A 24568-nucleotide genomic window follows, 5' to 3' on the forward strand; every position below is an offset into this window, starting at 1 on the left:
TTAAACTTGTTATTGTTGATTTGAAGATAACGCTTTATAAACGGTGCCGTCCGCTTTACAAAATAAGCTTCTGTAATGACGTGTAAGCGACTGAAGAGCTCGAAAAAAGTGATTAATTGTGTACGTTTTTAATATCAATCGATTATTTAGATGTAAAATAACTATTGCATTTATTTGTAAGTTATTTTATGTTTTTGTAAGTTACTTGATAAATCAGATATGATGTAAATATGTATTTAAGAAGTTAAAAAGTGTTAACGCAAATTAAATGTCATGGAGATTTGTTGTGATCCAAAACTCTGATGTATATTTTTTATATATATATGTAGTTCGTTTATTATATTCCTTTGATTCATATAATTATACCTTTGGAGTTTGGTGTGAAAGAATTATTATCTGAGACAATTCATTAACTTATATATGTATTGTAAAATATGTAACAAAACTCTCACTTTACTAAATTAACTGTCAAAATTAAAAGGACATATTTACACTTGTTTTGCCACTACAACCATTATAATATGTTTGTTATACATATACTTTATGTAAAACCTTTATAACTTGAACATGAAGGGAGACGCCAAACACTTTACGAATTATGGACGATTTTGACTTAGGCGGATTAAGATTCGACTTCAAAGATTTGTTCTTACAAAATTTTCAGTTAGAGAGGTTAAATAGGTAAAAATTCAAGTTACACAGGTAACTAATATATTAAGTCTTTAACTTATTTTTCTTCGAACTATAGACGTAATGTGTATCAATTTATCGAGTTGTACAGTGTTCTAAAATAAAACATTATGTTCGAGGTACATAGGTCCAATCAAATTTTACGAGTTATAGAAGGAAAATGGTAATAAAATAATGGTACCTTACCATAACGGCTTACAGGGACTATCTCACTTGAGTGATTTTTTTTTCCAGTTTCGACTTATGGAGGTTTTTTAAGAACCTGGCTGTATGGACTAAAGTCCTTTGCCTTTCCCATTAAGAATACATTAATATCATCATCATTAAGGAGGTTTTATTTGTAATGTGAATGTCACAAATTCTAGTCTTCTATTGGAAATATGCCTATATGAATTGGTTATACCAACACACTAATATTCAAATTGTTCACGAGTTTTTAGCCATCTGTTTTCTCAATAGATACAAGGAAAAAGAGTAAAAAAATTATGTTTCGCAAGGTACAGTACTAAGGGTCGATTCGACCAAACAAGAGTAAATCTTAATCTTAGAATAAATCGTTAGTTAATCGAGAGTAAATCAGTTTTACGTTTTACCAACTACAAATTCTAAGAATAGTGGGCTTATTCGGGAATTGCTACTATACCGCCGTTTCGCACGGAATAACAGCTATTCCTAGAATAATTTAATGGCGTCAGTCAGTCCAATCAGCTGATTTCTGTCATTTCACAAATATGTATTCTGTGTTTTAATTTCAAGTCAACGCAACGCACTAAATTAATAGTCTAGCATTGTATAATGAAACGTTTAAACAATTTATTATTTATTTATTTGTTTTAAGATTTTTTATTTTCTATAATATTAGAATGAAATTCAACTGGGCTCAACAGAAGTTCCTTTTTAGACGAAAGCCTCAAACAAACAAGAAATAAAAACTTTTTATTGTCGTTTGACACCTGTTAAAAGCTACTTTTTCACACTATAATACGGCAAAATCGAGTTGACATGATGTATGCTCTTACACTGTCCCGTTGTAGAACAACATTTATTTGCCGAGTTTTATTTTCGTTCACCATTCTCTTGCTATTCGCGTATTGTTATTCCTAGCACAATTATACTATCGATTACGTGGACAAACGACTATGGATTTACTCGAGATTAAAATCATGGAATAGATTATTCTTGGTATAGTTACTCGTGTATAAATTAAAGTTTGGTCGAATCGACCCTAAGACTGTTAAGTATGGTCTTCGATGACGGAATGATGACGCGAAAAAGTACGCAATATACGGTTCATAGTATAGTGACTCATGGAATTTCCGATCTTTGACGCAACATGATCGACGCGTTTTGCGTTCTCGGAATCATTATTATTCTATTTCGTGATTTTTCTCAACAAGTTGATAACTACGACGTTATTTATAGATCGCATATAGTAAGCTATTTATTTTAGTAGATTTTTTATATATTGTTACGAAAACAAATTTTGAAACTCAGTACAAATTATAATAATTAAATAATAAGGGGGCTTTTATTTAACTCAAGAAACCGTTTTAAGTTAGAACAAAATTATATAAAGTAACTCCAAGAAGCGCAAAAGTACATAAAACATTTGTATTTCATAACTGTAGGTCCTATAATTTTGTAGTAAATATTGACTTAAGTGAATAGTTAGTTACGAAGAATTCTTCTGTAATTATAATCCAAAGGACTATTTTGTAATAAATGTCTGAATCTTATTGCAAAATTTTATTATCAATTGTCAAATATTTACATATTTAATTCAAAGTTCAAACATAATGCGTACAGTAAATTCAACTCTATAATGGCTGCATAGTACCTCATTACATGTAACGTAAAAACCGGATGACTGCTGACCTATGTGAATTGTCTGAATATAATTAACATCGAACGTTTGAGAAAAGGTATTTCCCTGCGGGCCATTCCAAGTTTCTCTATGTACAACAATAATGACACGAACTTTAATCGTTTATTATAAAGTGGTAAGTAGTGGGCGTCTCATTTATTGATTTTGCGACAGTTCGGTGAAAAATGAATGGTTTTTGTTCCTTCCAGATGTTTTTTCAAAGAAGGAGGCATTTTTAAAATTGGTATGTATCCTGAAGGGCCGTAAGTCGAATTATTTCAGAAATGGACAGCTGGTTCCACATAAATAATCTATATAATTAATTGTGTTTTTCTCGCTCTAACTCTGGACCAATGTGGCTACTTTCGATCTTGAAATGTATGGAAGTACAGGGAAAGTTTAAACGATGAGAAACATGTATAACAAACACACACATAAGCTTATGTAATAAACAATAATTTCATTTTCCAATAGAATTCGTCTAACTTCAAGATATGTGATGTCTTTTACTTCTTTTGTTTTTTAGAAATAACTAAGATTTCACCATATTTTACAGAAACATATGTGGGTGATAAGTTCACTGGGTCATCATAAAAAGTCATGATAAAACGATTGTTATGTGGCACTGATGAAAAAATAAAGGTGTGAATAGATTTTATTAGTAACTTCGTACCAACTCTTAACTTGGTTTGAATTAATTTATTATTAAAAATTGCGGATAAATACATAGACAATAAGTATGGACATTTTTTTGATAGAACAGGGGGCAAACGGGCAGGTGGGCACCTGATGTTAACCATGGACAATCAATGCCAAAAGTCTCGCGAGTGCGTTGCCGGCTTTTTAATAATTGGTACGCCCTTGATCACACTAGTGTACCGCATGATACAAGGCTTTTCCTTGTACTCATCATTGGTCAAAGCAGCGACACTGATATACTACTAAAACCGGCCAAGGACATTAACGATTCTCAATATACATATTTTCCTGGCTCCTATTTTTCTCTTGAATCCATAAATTGTGCTAAATAGTACCAGGGAATACATTAAGTGCCGACAAGAAACAGATATATATTCAAAGGTTCATAAAATAACCTTTAAACAACAAACAAATAGAAAGGATTTAGAAAGTCCAACACTATTTAGACCAGTTACACCATTGAAATTTATTATATCGTGACAATAGCACAAATGTTTCCCAAATGTAATAAAACAATAGAATCCAAATGCCGGTAAAACTTGTCCTCATTCAGTCGGACCTTTGCAGTTTCAAACAAAGCTAATTTTGTTGCATTTTATGACTTTGAAATAGGATCAACAGCCATTAGAATTTTTTGCCACGCCTTTATTAGGGTGTCGTTGAAGGCCGCGCGGCGAAGACAAAGCGTTGACCGGAATTGCTCGCATAAACAACTTTTGACGGCTTCTTTCCTTTTACGATGAGTTGGAGTCCCTGTTACTAGTCCCGGCTTCGTCTGCGCAGTAATCTTTATATATATAATTCTTCTGTGAGTGTGTATGTCACTGAACTTCTCTCAAACGACTGGACCGAATTTGATGAAATTTTTTGTGTGTGTTCAAGGGGATCTGGGAATGGTTTAGATTCACAAATCAGCCCGCCAGATGGCGCTGCAGTCGGTACTTTCATACTTTGCTTTACTAATTGCTTGAAATATCATGCAGGACAACGTCTGTCGGGTCCACTAGTATTTTTATATATTCAGTGTCACATTTTTGCATGTATTTTTTTATTGATAAATACACCTTTCTATAGGGAATATAGGATGTTAGCCTTTTAAGCCTGACATACGTCACTAATTATTAGGTTTTTATTACACTTCGGACATTACGCCATGTTTTCTTACATCAAACAGAAATTGCGCAAATAAAAAAAAAATTACTTAGGAAGTAATCAGGGTTGAAATTCGCGTAAACAATTCATTGTATATTAAATGAAAAAAATATGTTTATTATGGAATATAAGATACAGGTATCTTATTCCACGTCATTAAATTTGTATCGGTAAATATCCCTACTCATCAGTAAAGAAAACAGAGGGTGTAGGCCGAGAGAAAAATCTGGCGAAAAATCTCTCGGTACTCTTTTAAAATATCAAATCATCAGACAAAATGTCTATGGCGAGCATAGATAGAAGAAACCAGAAGGAAGAAGATCTTGTTACTTGATGGATAGGTATATTACACAGAACCATACAAAGAAGCAATACGAACGAACTCACATTTATTTTTTACGTATAGTTTATGATCAATTAGTAAGACGTGGAAATAAAACTATTTCAACTATGTAAATTATTTAGACGGAAATTTATTGATGGCTGTTAAGGGGAGTTAACTTTTTGCTTCATGACATCACCTTCACCCGGAACAGGATCTCCGGTCTTCCAAATTTTTTGTTGCAATTTCTCGAAACTTCAGAATATATACTTTATAAGATGGATTTTAAGCTTAACGTTTTAAGAAATATTGCTAACTGACAGTAACAAGTATATCTCCTATCTCTCTGTCTTTAAATCTTGGTTTAGCTGTAGAGCAATTGCTTGAAATTTATTGAACATATTGAAAGAAATAATCTCAAAAAGAGATAAGATAAGAATTCCAAATATTATACACGTAAACAAAAATTATATATATATATATATATGGGTTCGTAGTATGGTTATGTAACTTCAAATAGAGAAAGTTCTCACACGAAGACTTCAAAGAGAGGAGCGAAGAAATCCTTATTAAAGGTACACTGCCACAGGGACCAAACATATTAATTATTAGTTATTATTTTTCTATTTTTCCATTTTCAATAATTATTATTATGTAGGTTAAGAATATTGTAAAAACTCTATATTTGTGTGTTATTAAATATAATTCTCACTTCACAAAATAAACAGTAATTTACTAAGATTTAAATGCCAATTTAAATTATAAATAAGCCAACGACTTTTGTCGGCATTTCAAGCTTGCCTTCACTTTTTTCGCTAGTTCGGTTTAAAAGTGGAACAAATGAGTTGTACTGCCCACATTATGTCTCACATAATACTAATGGGAACACGTAACCCTTTCATTGTATATTTTTTTATTGTTTCATTCAGGGGTCAATAGTAACAATTGTTAGCTTATGGATCAATTAATTAAATGTCTACTGGTTGTTGTAAAGCAAATATGGAAATGAACGGGTTATAAACGTGTTAACAATGCGTTGATTTATTGGGTCACGGAGACAAAAAGTTAAGGTGAGAACTAGTCGTTATAGTTGATACAAATAACTTTGTGTTTTTATAGTTTAGAACATATGTAATATTATGGTTAGTGACTAAAACTATTAAAGTTATAAGCCTAAGTTTGTAACGTTTGAGATCTATGGGATTAAATTTCTGTACTAGAACTAAGGGCGCAGTTAAAAAGCGAGTACTACCATTACTTCAGCACTACGCAAAATCTGAGTAATATGTACAAGGTATTACATTAGTGACTCCTGATTTTCAACGCTGATGTCGTCAGTTCGAACCTTAGGGCACAAATGGAATTTTCTATCTATGAACAAGATTAATATGTGTCCTTAGGGAAAAGTAACAACGGAATATGTCATGTCAGCTGGTTTACTTAAATCAATTGTCTGGCACACGTAAAATTGATAAAAAGTTAAAAAGGCCAGACAATAACACATGATGAGGAGCATAATTTAATGGTTGCCGGTGCTTGTTTTTAATGTAAAATGATTTTATTTTGTAAAAAAAACCTTGGCGACTTAAAAGAGTGACGCAGAGTGTGTTGCCAGTTCTTCTCGTCCGTTCTACGCTTTTAAATGGCAGTAAATGTAAATTTAGAAGCACTTTTTACTGGCGTTTATAAGTTTGCATTAAGTTAGTTACAATATATGATATTTTGATTTAAGCGACACAACTGTACATAAAAAAGTTCCGATAAGCGCATTGTTTTCTATTAAAAAAATCCCAAAAAATGTCTTTAGGTTTAAAATAAAAATTTTAGATATCTATTTGAGATGTCCTTTTCAGCGACATGTAATGGTTATTGGAATAGCACTCTTTGTATAAAATTTTATATGGTTACATTGTCCATAGTTTTAGTTTTGCTTCTAAGGAGAAAGTTCCTCCAGACGGTTATCTATGTTTTCGTGGAATTCTTCCTACCTTCAAACAACAGTCAATAGACGGACAAAATACAAAGACGTGGCATGCCATTTGCACTAGAATTAGGGGCAATCAAAGCGATAGAACAATAAAATTTAGCAAAGTTTCATGACTCTTTATGACTCTGGACTTTTGTCGGTGAAAGTTTAAATACAATTTTTAAACTTAACGGCCATTTAAATTACCTAATTGTGCGGCCGTAAAATCAAAACAAAACCTGTTATCTTTACGGATGTGGTTAGTTCCTTATCAAAATCCGTGTTTTATTGATTTACAAAAAACATAAATTAGTATGTTAATTATTAATAAATATTATATATGGGTATAATGAATTCGGTCCTTGGAAAAATATTTCAACAGCTTGTTGAACAAAATTAGGAATAAACAACATGGTAATAAATAGGAATAAAATTAACAAACTATAAAAATAAACAATAGCATAGTATTACTATTTTTAAGGAGTTTCAGTTAATTAACGAACTAAACTGTCTATAATATTCATAATAATTATTATTAAGTAAGTTTTGTTTAACGTAGGGTCTACCTACATATATAAGTCTTAAAGGAATACCTTCTAAATATGCTATAATTTCGGGTAGTTCTTAGTTTTTGAGAGTTTCAACTCAACCGATTTTGAATTTGAGTTTTTTACAGCTTCTATTGAAACGATGTCCGTGCGTCCGTTTTGTCCCAAATACGCATATTCTGCCTGATTGTCTGGTGATGCAACAAAATAAAAAGTTACAATATGTAAAATCTAATAGTTAATAATTAATAGTAGTACTAACGTAGTAGTAACAACTATTTCATTTCACGTATTGTTCTTGCTTTTTTACTCGATTGGAGCTGCTAAGGACCTGAGGGTAAGGTTCAGAAACGACAGCGCTAAATCTCTTTTCCGAATCTAGCCTTGAGTGTGTTAGAACTTGAAATCTAAGCAAGTTAAGTAAGAACGCAAGGCACCCGACTTTGGTTGTGAATCGGTCGGAATGGATGATTATCGACTAGGCCTGTTTTTATTTTTATCATTCATATTTAGAAGTTATTAGATAATAGTAACATTAAAATTTCTGGCCTCTTTTATATTATCATTATCGTACGCATGTGGGCGTGGGAGCATTTAATATCAAGTATGGTCCCACGGCATACTAGATTTACTTCAGTATTTGTTTATATAATGAAATCTCATTACGAACAAAATTCAAGTTCATATAAGTTGATAAAACTGTTGAACTGACCGCCTTGCACTGATGTTTTTATTATTGTGCGTAGATAACACTTACTCGGTACGCACAACGGACCTAGTGAGAGTCTAGGTAAGTGCGGAAACTGAGTCCGCCAGCACTTACTCGAAAGACGAAGACGGCAGCGTGATGAAACCGGCATGTCTTCGACTGAAAAATCGACGGCGTTTGCGGGCACAATTCCTCAATCGAGTTAATTTTAGTTCATGGTTGAATAAAATAGTAGCAGCTTATATCCCAGTCTTGCGCAGGTTACTTATAAGCCTTAGGAGTAACTCTTACTGATTATCACATAAAACCTCCAGAAAAAAGGCACGTGAGTTAGAGAATTCCGAAATTATACCTTCATGTGCGAACATAAAAAATATCTTCGCTATCATTCAATATTTTTACATGAATAAATGTATATTTTTATCGGTTTTAATTTAATTCTTAGATAATAAACTTTATGGAAAATGTAAGAGACAAGATAATTTAACCTAAGCTGTTCGTCAGTTTCGGAAGTAATGAAAAACAGAACCTTGAAAAGGTTTTACAAGAGAAAAGTATTTGATCCCTGTATATTACTGTGCCTGAAATACGCATGTCAAACCTGGTCACTCACTGATAAACAAGAAAACAAACTGAGATTATGTCAGAATAGTATCGAAAGGAGTGTTATAGGTCTAAAATTGTAAGATAGAGTAAAACTAGAAGAAATAAAGGACTTGACAAAGTTTAGAAATGCTGTTACTTCTAGTAAAGGATTGAAATGGAAATGGACAGGACACATTATGTGAAAAGATAAAGATAAATGTAAAGGTGTAAATGTGCTATCGAGCGGTGAGGCTAAAGCGGGCCATAGACGGACCGCATGTTGCAGTCAAGACCGACTGTACTTATCGGACCGCCCTCGTAGAACGTAGCATAAGTTCAAGATGGAGTCTGCTGAACTTGTTCATTCATCTTTTAGTACTGTAAGGCACGAGATATGAACCGTTGACCAATACCTACTACATACTAGCTTACAATTTGGTATTACAAAATTTTTCAGAATTTATAAACATATATACAATGTACATAGATACAAAACTAAAGAAAATTTATTAGTTAAAAGTTTATTATGTTCATGTTATATTTAATAATAAGGAACGACCACACGAGGTAGTGAATTCAAGACTAAGGTATATAATATGCCTGTATTTTTTTCTTCAATTATTATAAAAAGGCAATTTAAACACAAGACTTAATGGAAGTTCAGTATTAGATTCATTAGTGCGTGTGGGTGTCTGAAGGGCGCGTAGGGCGTAGGCCCTTTGAACAAAACGCCGCGCGATGCAAAGATCAAACGACTATTGCATGACACGTGCTGCCATTTTGATGTAATGAAGACGTGACAATGCAGATAAGAGTTATGAATTTATTATATTTATACGTACTTTTCGTTAAATTCAGTCGAATAATTTGTCATTAAGCTTGAGTCAGTAGGTACAACGCAATAACAGTATTTACCGTTGACATATAGGTAGCCTATTCCTCCTCCCTGGTGTCAAGTGTCAAGTTTTCAGTCTGTCAATTTTTTTTAAAGCTTATTTCTGCCTATATAATAATTGATTCGGATTAAAACGCACAGACCGCTTATAGCCTAAGTACATAATACTTGCGTTTCATGAAAAATTATCTACTAAACGACACAGATATGAGTTTTCTCCAATTAACTATGAACCCATAAATGACACGAATTTCTACCTTTATAGTTAAACTGAAAACAAAAATCGCTACAATTAACTTGTCTTGCTCGCATGTTTCTGTATTTTGTTTTCTTTCTTGTTTTTATATAGACTAGGTAGGTGAGCCTTCTGCGCAGACACGCCATCGGTTTTTGACTCCGCTCCGTTTTCCTCCGCCGCGATACAAAGTTTGGAGATGCGCCTACTAGCCACAATACTAACAGTACCAATATTATGATATCAATTTTAATAATTCCCTATAATATTCGAAAGAGTATGTTTAACTGACTATTCATTCTAATTCTTTAACATTTGAAACACCTTTCTTATTTCTTACAAAATATGTCAAAGAACATCGTAAATTGTTGCTTTTCTCTCTGTCGGCACAAACGTAACAGTTTAAATAGAAAACATAACAACAAAAGCGACACTTAGCGAGGCGTTATCAAGGATCGATCGCTCATGATGCCTTTATTTAAACATTTGATACATTTCCAACACTCGTCGCCGCCTTTTGTGATTAGGTATGTTAAAAGCTTCAAAGACTTACTTGTAATAGATCTCTTGATGTTATCTTAGGAATTACTTTTAATTTATTGTTCTGTTTGACGGATTTGCACGTGTATGTGACACGAAAAAAGCGACTGTCGTACGGAAATAGATATATGTGTATACCTATATTATATAAGTGATCGAGCATTAATGTCCATTAATTGAACAATAAGATATAGGTATATATAAAAGAGTGAAACTAGTGTCTTTTCCACAGACTAACAAACAAAATGAAATAAACATCTGTAAAAACAAAATAATCTAATTTAAGAAATATAATTATTTCTTAACATTTATATAATGTATGATAGTGTACACACATAATTTTCCATATTATCTCGACGTCCGTGGTTCCATAACTGAGAGTTTCTTAAGGCAGTTTCTGCACCGCCACTATGTGGAACCAGCTGCCCTCTAAAGTATTTCCGGACCAACTCGACTTAGGGTCCTTCAAGAAAAGACCGTACCAATTCTTAATAGGCCAGCAATGCACTCACGAGCCCTCTGGCATGGTGTCCATGGGCTGCGGTATCAGTTAAGACAGAAAACCAGAAGGTTCATATCAAACACCTTTTATATAATCAAACCTACATACTGAAATTAATGCCCTTTTTAGGCAGACTGTATTTGAACCATAACAATGTCATAGAACAGAAACTTAAATTAAACTTTAGATATAAAAAATAATGAAACTCATTTAAATTTACTCTAAAACAGGTCAAGAACTGAACTTTTAAAATATATTTATTGTTTAGTACCTTATTATGTATTAGGTACTAAAATTATTCTATACCCACTCATAAATTAAATTATCTAATAGATTTCAATATCTGAAAAAAATAACAATATTCTTACCTTTTATAAGGCTCTCAGATCTCAAAGTTACGTGTAACTGAATTTAAAACCTATTAATATTTTAAATACATAAATGAATATAAAAACGCAATTGTACAATGTGAACCCATTTGCAAAACTGGAACACATTTTATTTTATAACATTACGCCGTGAATAAAATATATTATTAGATTGTTAGATGCTTAGTGAGGCTTAAAATATCGAATTTCGTATCCTGGGATCATGCTCCCCCTATACATAAGCTATATTTATCTTACAAAGGAACAAAACATGATACAGTACATAAAACACTCGAATTGACAGAGCATAATGCCCATCATTATAAATTCATGTGCTTTGTTACTTACAGTATTTATTTTGAAACATTTCGAGGGGAGAAAACCCTCTTTCCGCCTGATAGCTCCCGAAATTACGCAAAGGAGGCGTTAGACTGTGTGGGGCGGGATGGATCGTTTGGTATTGGTCGGGCGGCGCCCCCTCCATTGGAAAACCCCGCCTCAAAGGAATCTCTGAGACTCTGTCCCTACAGTCATACAGTGCTACGGACCTCATTCAGTGGTCGTAAGCCGTAGTGTCGAGTCGTGTATTGATTCCATTTCGCGTCGTCGATAGTTTACAGTGTTGTAGTTCGAGTAATGCTAAGTGTGTTGTGAAGATTAATGTTATGCACGCAATGAGTGATCCTGCATCCCTCGCCGGAATGTTACCTTTTGACTCCATTGGGCTCTATGAGCAGCCTAAACCGAGGTTTATATTTAAGATGCCGCGAGTGGTCCCCGACCAGAAGGCGAAGTTCGAATCTGATGATCTCTTTAAAAGACTGAGCAGGGAGAGCGAGGTAAATTTGCTAAATTTTCCAGATGATGTGCGTTCCTTTAACTCTTAAGATATACGGAAGGACTTATGTATTCTCTTTTTTTATGGTAGACAGATTTTAGTCTTAATTAAATATTATCAACCTGTAAATTATGAATCACGTTTTATCCTGGTCACATTTTCCTTAATTATATATGGTTATGGTTGGTGGACTTATTTTCCGCTCTTAGACCCTTAAATATAGAATAGGTATTCATAATTTTGTGACATGAAATGTATTTTACTCATATTAAGAATATTATTTTTGGGTTCGTCATAACTCAAACATGAAAACTGTAGTGTTGAAATGAATTGCTAATCCGTCGAATATCGCAAGAAGTAAAAACTAAATTCTGTGGTTTCTAGGTTAGGTACACAGGCTACCGTGACCGCCCCCCAGAAGAAAGACAGATGCGTTTTACCAGCGGCTGTCGTGAGGGTCACACCGAAATCGCCTTCACTGCTACCGGAACCAACCTTCAACTTGTATTCGATCATTCACCATACAACAACCGGGGCTGTGATTTTCAGAAAGAAAACGGCAAAGTAAGTTATAGTTTTCTTAAAGCTTAATCCTGTGAAACCTACTAGCTTAGTAGCATTTAATTTCACTAATAATTTCAATATTCACAATTTTGAACACAATAATAGCGTTCAATAAACCCACTTGCCTCTATAGCTCAGTGTAGCTGAGTTTTTATTTCCACGGACATAGACCAACTGGGTAGATTTTATTTTCTTATACCTAATCAAAATATGTATCTGCATTAGAAGACTAGGCAAAGTTGCATATTAATTATGATGGTGATAAGTCAGAAATACAATGGCAGATAGAGCAATTTAAAACTTGTTTACAGTTACGAAATATTTCCTCATAAGTAATGACTAATATTAATTAGTTACCAGTTTCATTAACTGGCTAATAAAATAATAAAATAGTGCGAGTTGGATTCCGCTATGATGTAACTACTAGCTGATATCGTTAACTACATTAATAACGTTATTATATTTATTCATTTTCAACCTTTAAAAAGTAATAAAATACACCAAAAAGTAAAAAATAAAATTGAATTTAGAACGTAAATTACATAATATTTTGCTTACGATATTCATTGTTTTTCAAGACATTCATTTGTTGCTGGCTATGGTTTTATCTGACCATGGTTTTTTGGTTTATCTATTCGTTGTTTACTGCCATTACGTCCAACTGTTGTCTGGATATCAAATCCATTTTAGAGGAGAGAAAACAATAAAAATACAAGTAGAAGATGTTTTGATACTATCTATAGCTTATGTACGAGCAGTGTTGGCCTCAGCGTGCTACTCTCATGCCTGAGGTCGTAGGTTCGTTCCCCGGCCGTGCACCAATGGCCTTTCTTGCTATGTACGCATTTAATATTAATTGCTCGAACGTTGAAGGAAAACATCGTGAGGAAACCGACAGGTCTTAGACCCAAAAAGTCAACGGCGTGTGTCAGGCACTGGAGGCTGATCACCTACTTGCCTATTAGATGATCATGAAACAGATTCATAAATCTGAGACCAAGACCTAAAGAGGTTGTAGCGCTATAGCATACTTTTATCGAAAACACAAGGAAGCCCGGAAGGTAAATAAAATAAAAACCCTAAGTTATAAATCTCGTTATAAATTATATTCATGTTAATTTTTTTTTAATCTTTTAGAAGTGATATTCACAATTTTTAGTAACGTGAGTAATAAATGGCCTTAATAAAATGAGTCACTTCAACGCGAAGGCTTGCAACGAAATGACTATCGGAGCCATAGCTGCTAATGACTTAATTTCTCTTATCAAATTCCGGCTAAGAAAATTAAGACATAAATAACAGAACAAAAAACATAATACCATACATAAAACGCCGGTCACGCTCTGTAGCTAATTCATGTTGAATGAACGACATCTTTTCTACTCCGTTGATTGTTCCGGTTAACTTAATGTGTAGGCATGTGAGTGCATTAATAGTTTAAGGTATTTGGGGAATATTATCTATTATATACTATAAAGCTTAAAAGGTATTTCATAAGGAGGAAAAGTGCAGGAGTTGTTTTATACGAACTCGCTTATAATTTTATAAAAATTTTCATAATTTATTTAAACGTAATTAAATAATACACTACTACTTCTTTAAAGAATAGAAATTAGTAAAAATAGGGAACATTATTAACGAAACCTTTCAGTTAATTTAACGCGTTTTTATAATGTACACATTGTATCAGAGTCTTGCGTGACAAAACAGTGACACTACAACCAGGTCAGCCCTGCGATTCTGTAACTCACACAGCGGTTTTCTCAGCGGCGGTCGCGCTCAAATTAGTCGTGAAGCAGTCATTTTACGATTTGGCATTCCGATAAACAATAAACTACAAGGATGGACCTTATCAAAATGAGTCACCGCTGCGAAAACCGCTGTGTGAGTTCGAAAAGTGAGTTACAGAATCGCAGGGCAGGTCCGAGCCTCAGATTTCTGTATGTAAAACACATGATCACAAAACAGTCGTCATCATTTGTTTTTTCTAACAGGCAAGTAGGTAATCAGCTTCCTGTGCCTGACACGCCCCGTCTGCTTTTTGGGTATACGACATGACATTTTTCTGACGATGTTTCATTCAACGTACAAATTCACACGTATACAGAAAGTCAATTGGTGCACAGTCCGGGCCAACTTACAACCTCAGGGAAGAGTCACACCTACAGTACCTACAGAGGTACATTGCGTAAACCAATGCGCACCACATTGTTTGTACTATTTTGTGTCAAGTCAATCCAACTTCTCAGTTACGATACTGTTCACTGTTCGATAATATGCTGTAAATATTAGGAACCGTAAAGAGTACTAGTTATTAATTTTATAGTTATGCCTCAGAATCTTACAGAATGCAGGCATCGAAATGCTAGCACTTGAGAAACCCATTTGATGGAAAGTTTTATTGAATTTGGCCCCTTCGTTACGCACAGGCCGCCCGCTGCGCTTCTATGAATACTTATATTTATTTACACTTGGTTCATTTAACATTACAGACGAGTGTGCACTAACCCTCTTCTTTTAAACTTAATAAAATGTGCCTCTTGTATCGAAAAGGTACGATAGAAATTTGTTTTCTTCGCTCGCTGGTGAAGGTTTTGGTAGGGAATAAATACAGCCTTGCGATTCTGTCCAAGTGAGTTACAGAATCGCAAGGCAGTACCAAAGATTCTCGTAAACCCTTGCTCATAGAGCGGTTTTTATTAGGTAAGAAACTAGCGTTAGGTGCAAAGTTAAGTTCTCTAAGTCCGTTTGAAAATAATATTAACAACTTAAAACTACTACTAAACAAGTTTCAATTGATTGGTGAAATTTTGCCCCCAGAGATACTAACAGATACAGTCTTTAAAGAATCACTTCGTCAAGGAAAAAATGTCTACGCTTCGTAAAGCTAATATAAGTCTGTTGTATGTTTTCGGTAGTCTAATTACCGCACATGTCTACTAAAATTATGTTTCTTCTTAACCTTTGGAGTATTTCATTTTCTCTTATTCTATGCGTAGAATCCAAAATACGCACCAAGGTATATAAATCCATATATTGTATAGTAACAGTGGAAAATCAATACGGAAAAGCCCTCGAAGGGTGGAAGTGGAAAGCTCCGCCCGCCCAACAAGATGGCCGCCGATCGTTTTCATTTTCCCCTTCTGTCCTCACCAGCCTTCTGATGTGATAACTAAGCAGTTAGGAACGTATAGTTTATAGATTTACTAGATACCTACAGCGTTCGTTTCAAACATTATAAACTACACATTCATATCATATTTCCAAATGTATAGGCATTGCGATATTGCAGGCAACATTTAAAGTATAATTTAATAACGCTAGATGATAATAATAATACGTTTACAGATATGTATTATAACAGCACTAAGTATTATTTAAAAAATAACGTTTTAAGATATAAATCTAAATATCACTGTAAAGCGCGCGAAGCGTAGTGTATAAATAATTTCAAAGAAAGTTTATGCCTTATTACCTCTAATGGCAGAAGACAACTTATTGAGCCTTGAAAAAAGACCATAATTTTGGTATTCAAATTATTTTATTCGGCCAGTTCATTTTTGGTAGTGTTATCTGTACAATGACTACGTCGAAGGAATAATTAAATTTAAAGAAAAAAGTGTTTTCTTTAAATGTGTAAAAATTATGTCAATAAAAGACAATACTATAATTAAATTTAGTAAGATATAGAGTTTAAATAAAATTATTTGTATTCTTCAAAACAGCCATACGGTTAGCATAGGGTTTGTTGAAATGGTGCTCTGTGGTTATTATTGTAATTACTAAAGTTGAGGTTAACTTACTAATTAAATGTTATATATAAGTATTGGAAAGAGCGGATGTCGAAACAAGCACGCAATACTTTACGTCTGCCTTCTGTCGTTTTAAACCATGCACTTTAAAAAAAGAAACTTATAAATACAGTATATATATAATTCAAAATTATTTTGAATTTCAATAACTATTCTATGGATAACGACTGCCGGTTGGGGCTTTTATGTTAAAATTTACGATTCTAAGAAATTGCGACCTGTATTTTGAACTTAGAAACCGGACATAAATCAATGCATTCATTGCCTAATCTTAAAAATATATAGTCTAAATCAAATATATTAAAATTTAATGCCATGTAAATTAAATGTTCTTCCTACGATATGTCTTCACCGATTGGGTAATTACTTTAACATAAGAAAAAACTAGGTAGACTGAGCTATGGAGGCAATTATAAACCTTTTTCGGCAAACTACTTAATCATCAAAACCGTCTACAGTCAATGACAAATGCTTCCTCCGTCCACCACCTACATCGATATTTTTTGCGCCTCTTTTTGTTTTCTAGGAATTAATATAGACCTTTTTTTACAGGCTCACATCATATCCCGGTTCATAATGAATGGAGTGTGCGTGAGATGGCGGGGATGGATCGATTTGGAGCGTTTGGACGGTGCAGGGTGTCTTGAACTCGACGAAGAACGCGCTGCTATTGAAGATGCAGCATTGCGTGACCAAATAGAACGTTATAATCAGAGGCTGCGTGACTTTGAAGATAAACAGCGCGCTTACAGAGAACACGGCGAGGATATGCGTGGTCACTCCCAGGTCCATGGCGTTCAGCGTTGTCACCCGGGAAGGCAACCACCTCACGCACCACATCCATCTCATCCACATCCCTCACACCCTGTACACATAAAACCTCACTCTCAGGGTGCGCTCATATCGTAAACTCATCTTAGTCTTTCCACTGAAAGCTGTACAGATTGTCAAGCAATCAATATTGGATGCATACCTTAATGTACCTTAGATGAAGAAAGTATTGCAATCGTAGTTATAAGATTTTTGTAGCGCTATGAAAGTCTTTTGTATTAACCATAAGCGAAATGCCTCGTAGTATGGATAGGCCTATCAAAACGTAGCTTAACGTTTAAGCTATTTGTACCTATCATTTTAATAATTCTTTCTAAAATTTAGAGACATGTATAGGAACCTACGGAAAAGATTGCAGATTTTTGTTAGATTTCGGCTTAATTTTTTAACTTTTAAACTATAGAGTTGCGACATTATTTGTAGATACTTTCTGAAGTTATGAAAATTATTTGTATGTTTAAAGTGATATTACATTGATTTAGTTGTGTTATTTAATTTTAAGATAATTTGTTTATTAAATGTGATAGTAATGTGAATAAATAGGTATGTATAAATTTTAAGGTTGGTTTTTATTTTTTTTACCCGTTATTTTTTACACCATAGTGAGAAGTAATGCGAAAGCTTTTATAACTTTTATAACAGATAATTTTTGAACTATTTACCATTTTTAAATACTAGGTGTTGGTACAATGTGCCTATTGAAAATTAATTACATATACAAATAACGTCTTTGAAGCCTTGAGCCCTCAAACTAAGCAGTAATGTGTGCCAGTACTTATGCCAGACGTTCATATAAGCATTGTACGTAAAAAGAATTTCCATTGGCGCACAGCCGGGATTCAAAAGCAAAACCCAAGGTTTGAGAATGGCAATTGGCAACAGATTGCTCTTTATTTAATATTAGTAAAGGTTTTTAATAACACCTGCACACGCACATTAATAACACATTTTTTGTAAAGACTTTTAATAACGTAACAGTGTTTTACAATAAATACTTCCAATTGTAATTTCCGATGTAAATCGCGGTCTCAGGAGTGTCTGCCTTTAAAGTCTAATAAAATGCAAAATACTTGAGCTATTAGTAATAGAACCTATTAAAATATAAATAATAAGAATAATTACTTTAACAAATTAATATTTTTAACAAGTGAAAATATTAGCCTATACAGCAGAGTTTCCCAGTTGGGCACCTTACTCTTAATAAAATTCTTATGATATATTATGTATAACATACATAATTTTAAATATCTAAAATTGAATGGCTGACTTAAGAACCTTTGAGATTTAACGAAACACAGGAAGTTGATTTTAAAACATAAAATGAAGAACTGAAATTCCAAATAACTATTTTTTTTTTAATTTCGAATAGCCCCCCTTAACAATGTAATTGTCCCCTTATGGGGCGTGGTACCCACCTCGGGAAACACTGCTATACATATTATGCTCCCTACAATTTTATACAGTACCTTTTACGGTATTATAAGTTTTAAAGTTTCTGAATATCTCCTTTAAATGTAAACGAAACTTACTAAAAGTTCTGGTTTTATTTTCAATTTGTAGAGGCAGCAAATATTATATAATTTTGTTAATTTAAATTTTAGGTATATAAATTTTCGTATTACCACTTAGCCAAGTCAATTAGGCACATTATTTTCGCTTTCTATTTAATAACATATCATTGGTTATAAACACACTTACAACCAACTTAAATGCATTTTTGAGTTGGTTGTAGGTAGATATGTTTTATTGTAAATGATATTGATTTTTTTCTGTAAAATCCTTATGTTTTATCTGTGAATATCCGTGTTTATCTAGATTTTGAAGTAAATAAACTGTATAAACCGTTCAAGATCAGGTAAAAACCCTTATGGATTCTTGATAAAATAGCAATTAAGTGCTATTAGGCAATCCAACACATGTTATTGAGCAGGGCTGTTGCACGCACGCGCAACGCACCTGTGCGAACCCTCCACCCTCACCTAATTTTGTAATTTACTAAGGAAATGCACCGCTTGTTAAACATGAGCTTAATTGCTGTTTAAATGTTTTTAATTAATCATTAAACAGTGAACCGTAAAATATACACTTCACGGCTCAATGGGTTTAAAGTATTAAAAAAATATATGCTCCCTTTTTAAAACCCGGGAATCTATTTATTATATATTAAAACTAGCTGACCCAGCAAACGTCGTTTTGCCATGTATATCATTTATAATAAAAAATAGGGGTTGATCGTAGAGGGGTGAAAATTAGGGGTTGTATGTATTTTTTAATGCTGTATCATAAAAAAATAGAAATTAAAAATTTTGTCTAAAAAATATAAAAAATAATTTAGGGGTGGATTACCCCTAACATTTAGGGGGATGAAAAATAGATGTTGGCCGATTCTCAGACATACCCAATATGCACAAAAAATTTCATGACAATCGGTCGAGCCGTTTCGGAGGAGTATGGCAACGAAAACTGTGACACGAGAATTTTATATATTAGATAGAATGTGCAGGCCAATGAATGGCAAATAAAATGTGTTCATATAAAAGAAGTAGTGGCACAAAAAATCAACTGAGCGTTTCCTAAGACTTTCTACCGCGCACCACAACTATGTGGAACCGTCGAGGAATACCCAAACCAATATATGACTTAGGATCTTTTAAGAAAAGAGCTTACAGATTCGTAGGTGACCGACAAGCCTTCTTGCTGTGTGAATGTCCATGAGCACTGACGTCACTTAACATCAGGTGAGCCTTCTGCCTTTATAAAAGATACTTATTGCCGATCGAGTATCGAGTAATTTAAGTGGACTAAGTCGGAGACTCATGGATATTTGCACTAGTACTGTAAAACACACACACAAAATAGTTTATTTAATTCTTAAACTACCTTTTTATCTTGAACAATATTTTATTGTGACACAAAACCTTACAGTCTCAGTAGCAAGATGCAAGCCATCCGATAAAACACTTTGTAAGCGAAATCTTTTGTCAAAACAACGTTCAAAAAACAGAATTAAATTTTACGCGGAACTAAGCTTTACATTATCATTTGATTTTATCTTTTATTGTGACGCTAGACACCTTCCCGGTCAAACAAGCAGGTACCTCGGACATCGATGACAGCAAAAAACTCCATATTCACAATGAACCCGTGATTTATCAATGCATTTTGTGCAAAAAAGACCCAGGTCAGTTAAGAAGCACTAAAAGAGCATTTTGTGTAATCCGCGTGGAGCGTGGGAACGATATGGCTTGTTGCCCGCATCCGATTAGGTTATCATACTTTTTTTGTTGAACAAAATGTACAACAGAGAGGATTCAATTTGACCAAAATTAAAACATGTTTATATGCCAATTTTTTAGAAATACTTATTGCTTTTATTCATTGTAATTTTGTCACTTCAGCAATTGTATCTACGAATAATTATAATCAAATAGGTATGACCAATGAATCTAATAAGGCGCAACTAAGACACGTTCCTGCGTCCGAATTTATTAGATCTTTTACAATGCAAGTGCATTATTAGCCAAAAGAAAAAATTCCCTAGTAACAGAACCCATACACTCAGGGTGCGAATCAAGACGCAGAGGCAGCGAACTTTATATACATACAGCCTGTATTAAAAAGATTATAGTCTTTTCGAAGGAGTTGAAATTTGATATAAATTAAACCAGTCTCGTCGCCGTGCTCATATCACGCATGACTTGATGTAACTCGGATGCTTTGAAAACTTATAAGATGCACTTGTAAGTCTTCACAAGGCAAGGGTTAACATATGAGACGAAGATAAAAACTGAATTCTTTCCTTCGTGACTATATGCATACTCCAGAGGTTCGCGTTTTGATTCCTGGCGGTAAGTCATAAACTAGTCTAAAAACAAATGAATAATGAAAAAAAGAAATATTTGAGGTCTTATCAGTAGACACAACCCCAACAAATGTCATGTATAACTTAATAAGATATACAACACACACAATAACTTCAATGATATAATAATTAATCTAGCACAATTTTTAGTAACTATTTTATTTATATTACATTGGGTATCTCTGTACCGAAGTACTATAGTCACTATCGGACAACTCAGCTGTCATTTTCCTTTTAATTAAACTAAATTTATCGGAAGCTAATTATAATGGTTAGCGCTTACCTAATGAGGAAAATAAACTCTGGATACACTGTTTGTTTACACAGTTTTAAATTACAGTACAGCAGGGCATACATTAAATGTTAGTTTTATAGCTCGGCTATGGATGTGAGCGGCACTTTAAAGGTAGCGCCATCTTCCATATGTTTCCTCGAATTAACGTCTGTTTTCTACGAAGAAAGCGGCTGTCGTTAAACATAGATAACTACATAAAACCAAATTGACTGCTTGTTTATAATAAAACACGTTTATTGCCAGATGCAAGGATATTTGTATGCAGTGAAGACATCTTATAGGATGTAAACATGACTCATTGCGCCATTCAAAATATATCGCTATTGAATAAATTATGTATTGCTTAAACGGATTAAAAATTATAAATTAAAAAGGGTTAGAACTAAAATCTCCAGTATTAAAGTAAACGAGTAGGAATCAGATAAATATTTTGAATTTATCATCATAGCAAGCCAGTTATGATGTACCTACCTAGTTAGTTTATGAAGCAGTTGCATATATCAAAATCAGAAGGGTATTAAAACACAAGTTCTGGCATAAAGTTAAAACTATATGGCAATATTTAAAAAAAACAAGTTTCAAAAGGTTTTTACTTTTAGGTACATATACGTCTGGGGTATGTGTAATGTGTATTGTGTAGCGTCATACGGAGATACAATTTATCCTTTAAATTGGTTATGCGCCTAACTATAAAACCCAGTAAAGTACTAAAAGCCAATCCCTAATAATATTATATAGAATGTTTAATTCTCCTTCGCATATTATAATCGTTGTCAAAATTAAAAATAAATAATGGCGCCAAATCCCAGCTCAACATCCGATTTTCGTTACAGCGAGTGCTACAGAGTACAGATACGACAATATATAAATTTAAACTTTCTGTAAATTCGCGAAAGATTCTATTTTTAAATTTCTATAATCATTGATAGCCTTTGAGTTATGGCGATGTAAGCGTAGAGTTTTTCCGTGGTTTAGGTACTCTATACAGGCAAATATTATTTCAAGTTATTGATAGGCGTCAGTATAAAATTAGGAATTTAATAAATAAAAACAAAATTTAATATTTTAGTTAATTAATGGTCAGGTTTAGGTGTAATGAAATTTGCATATATCTATGCAGCTACTTGTATGTAATTAATTCAAGTCCTTTATTAATATGTATTAACCTAGATATAGATAACAATTAAAATTGAAAAACACGTTTCAACAATTAAATACAGAGAGGATATGTTCGGTAATCTTTGGCCACGTGTACGATAATCCCAACTAATTGAGAGAGCGCGCCGCCTGATCCCTGGATGATCAGGTGATCTAATCCCGGGACCCTACAGATGCAACGGATTTTAATATGTGCAAATAAAAAATATTTATGTCGAATAGGTATTTATTAGTATTACATGCTTATATAAATTGTTTTATTTTAAAATATAGCTTGATGATACAATGTTTTTCTTTCACGTAAAAAACCAAAATAAAAATAATATATTTCGCACGAACCATCAAGTGAGAAACAGTGAGGAAATCTATTTTGTAATACATACTCATTTCTTCAATGTTTTACTTTATGATTTTATCAAAGTGTCAACGAGTGGTTTTCATCATTAAACTTGATTAGTCCAGTTTAAACAAATCTATTATTTACTCCTTTAGCTCCTTCAACTAATCATTCAAGGCAAAGGCGCATGTCTTGGTTAAATAATCTTCGTCAATGGTTTGGTAAAAGCAGCCAGTCATTTTTCAGAAGCACAGCATCCGAATAAATAGCTAGAATTAAAATACATCGGCAACCGTCCGAAAAGAGATGGCACTATAAGAGAAAGAATAATTGACCGTTGTCCTTACATGCATTAAGTTAGTTAAAAACGGGCACCTATTAAATGAAATTTTACTGTCTGACGTAGTCTAAAAAAATCTGTACGCAGGAAGTGAATTCTGGATTTTTTAAATAATTTTCTATGAATAAGACCTTTAAAACCGATGAAGACGGCCAAACAATAACAAGTGTTCGGCAATAAAGCAAATAAAGTAAACTACACTAAAGTATAGTAGAAGTAAGTACAATTAGTGAGTTCGCTGTCAAGAATATCATTTCTTGTTTACACGAACACGTCGTACGAATACTTGATCGTAGGCTTAGGCCCTTTCTCCACTGCTCCGGTCCGGCGTCGGATACCGGAGTGAGTCATGAGAAAAATATCGGAAGGCCAGATTGCGCTTCTCCACTATATCCGATCCGACAATAATCGATATTTGTATATTTATCATGCAACACTTATATTAACTAAAACCCATATATGTACTTTATTTTATTAATAAAACGTTCTAAATTCTAAATATTTTATTGCTCTGGCAAGTTTATTCGTTTATTTAATCGGATCGGTAACTAACGTTTGCCGGACCGGAGCAGTGGAGAAACGGCCTTATGGCCGATTTACACGTATTAAGTTGACTAAAAATTTACTAAATATTAACTTAATTTTAAGTAACTTAACCCGTGTAAACAGTGAATTTAGTAAGAAGTTGCAAGTTAAAATTTAGTTGAAACTAAACAAGGTAGAATAGAATTTTGTCTATTTTTCGGTTAAGTTGGTGGGCGTGGCTAATCACTTGACACGTTTGGACAGGCAAAATTTAGTTAAATTTAAGTGAAAAGCATAAGCTGGCGGAGTCATTGCAAAGCTATGCTTTTGCATTCGGCGCTGGAAGCTCAAAAACATATCCAAAACTATTTGTCCGATATGCGTATACAACAATTAATGAACAGTAGTAGAACCCCTTCCCCAATGAATAATAGTAGCCGTTTTACTCCTTCGCCTTCTTCAAATACGTATAACGTTGAGTCCCCAGAACCTTCACAATCATGTATTGGAGCATACAATACAGTAAATCCCCAATCAGGAAGAGAAAATCCTATAATATTTTGTTCTGTGGTCGTCCATCTTGAGCGAATAAATGAGTTTAACTAATTATTTAGTATTTTTACGTGTAAACGGTTACTTAAAATTAAGTCACTTGAAATTTAGTTAAAATTTAGTTAAGACTTGGCAACTTAATACGTGTAAATCAGCCTTTAAGCTTGCTGATAGAATTTGAAAGGCGCTACATATTTGTACATTTATTTAAAAACTATCCATTTTTGTGCTTATGACAATTATTGCTCGACATAATTTTCTAGATCATTAGGAAACAAAGGTTAAAAGAGTCCAATATCTATCTGTCACTTAATAATGAATATTACGATTTTTAGACGTTAATAATATCAAAACTCGTGGTGCTAGTATTTATGAAATT

General features: G+C 33.4%; 1 protein-coding gene across 1 annotated transcript; it reads left to right on the plus strand.

Moving 5' to 3' along the window:
- Positions 1 to 11607: 11607 nt before the first annotated feature.
- LOC125056794 (protein big brother-like) lies at positions 11608 to 17680 on the plus strand. Its single transcript, XM_047660084.1, has 3 exons — positions 11608 to 11914; positions 12298 to 12477; positions 16842 to 17680. The coding sequence occupies exons 1-3, from the start codon at positions 11741 to 11743 to the stop codon at positions 17196 to 17198; spliced, it is 711 nt and encodes a 236-aa protein (XP_047516040.1). The 5' UTR covers positions 11608 to 11740; the 3' UTR covers positions 17199 to 17680.
- The last annotated feature ends 6888 nt before the right edge of the window (positions 17681 to 24568 follow it).

This window comes from Pieris napi, chromosome 15 (assembly GCF_905475465.1).
Source record: "Pieris napi chromosome 15, ilPieNapi1.2, whole genome shotgun sequence".
NCBI lineage: Eukaryota > Metazoa > Arthropoda > Insecta > Lepidoptera > Pieridae > Pieris > Pieris napi.

Coding starts and splice junctions, on each gene's coding strand:
- LOC125056794 (XM_047660084.1), top strand. CDS start 11,741: ATGCACGCAATGAGTGATCCTGCATCCCTCGCCGGAATGTTACCTTTT. Junction 11,915..12,297: donor GACTGAGCAGGGAGAGCGAG/GTAAATTTGCTA, acceptor TGTGGTTTCTAG/GTTAGGTACACAGGCTACCG. Junction 12,478..16,841: donor TTCAGAAAGAAAACGGCAAA/GTAAGTTATAGT, acceptor CTTTTTTTACAG/GCTCACATCATATCCCGGTT.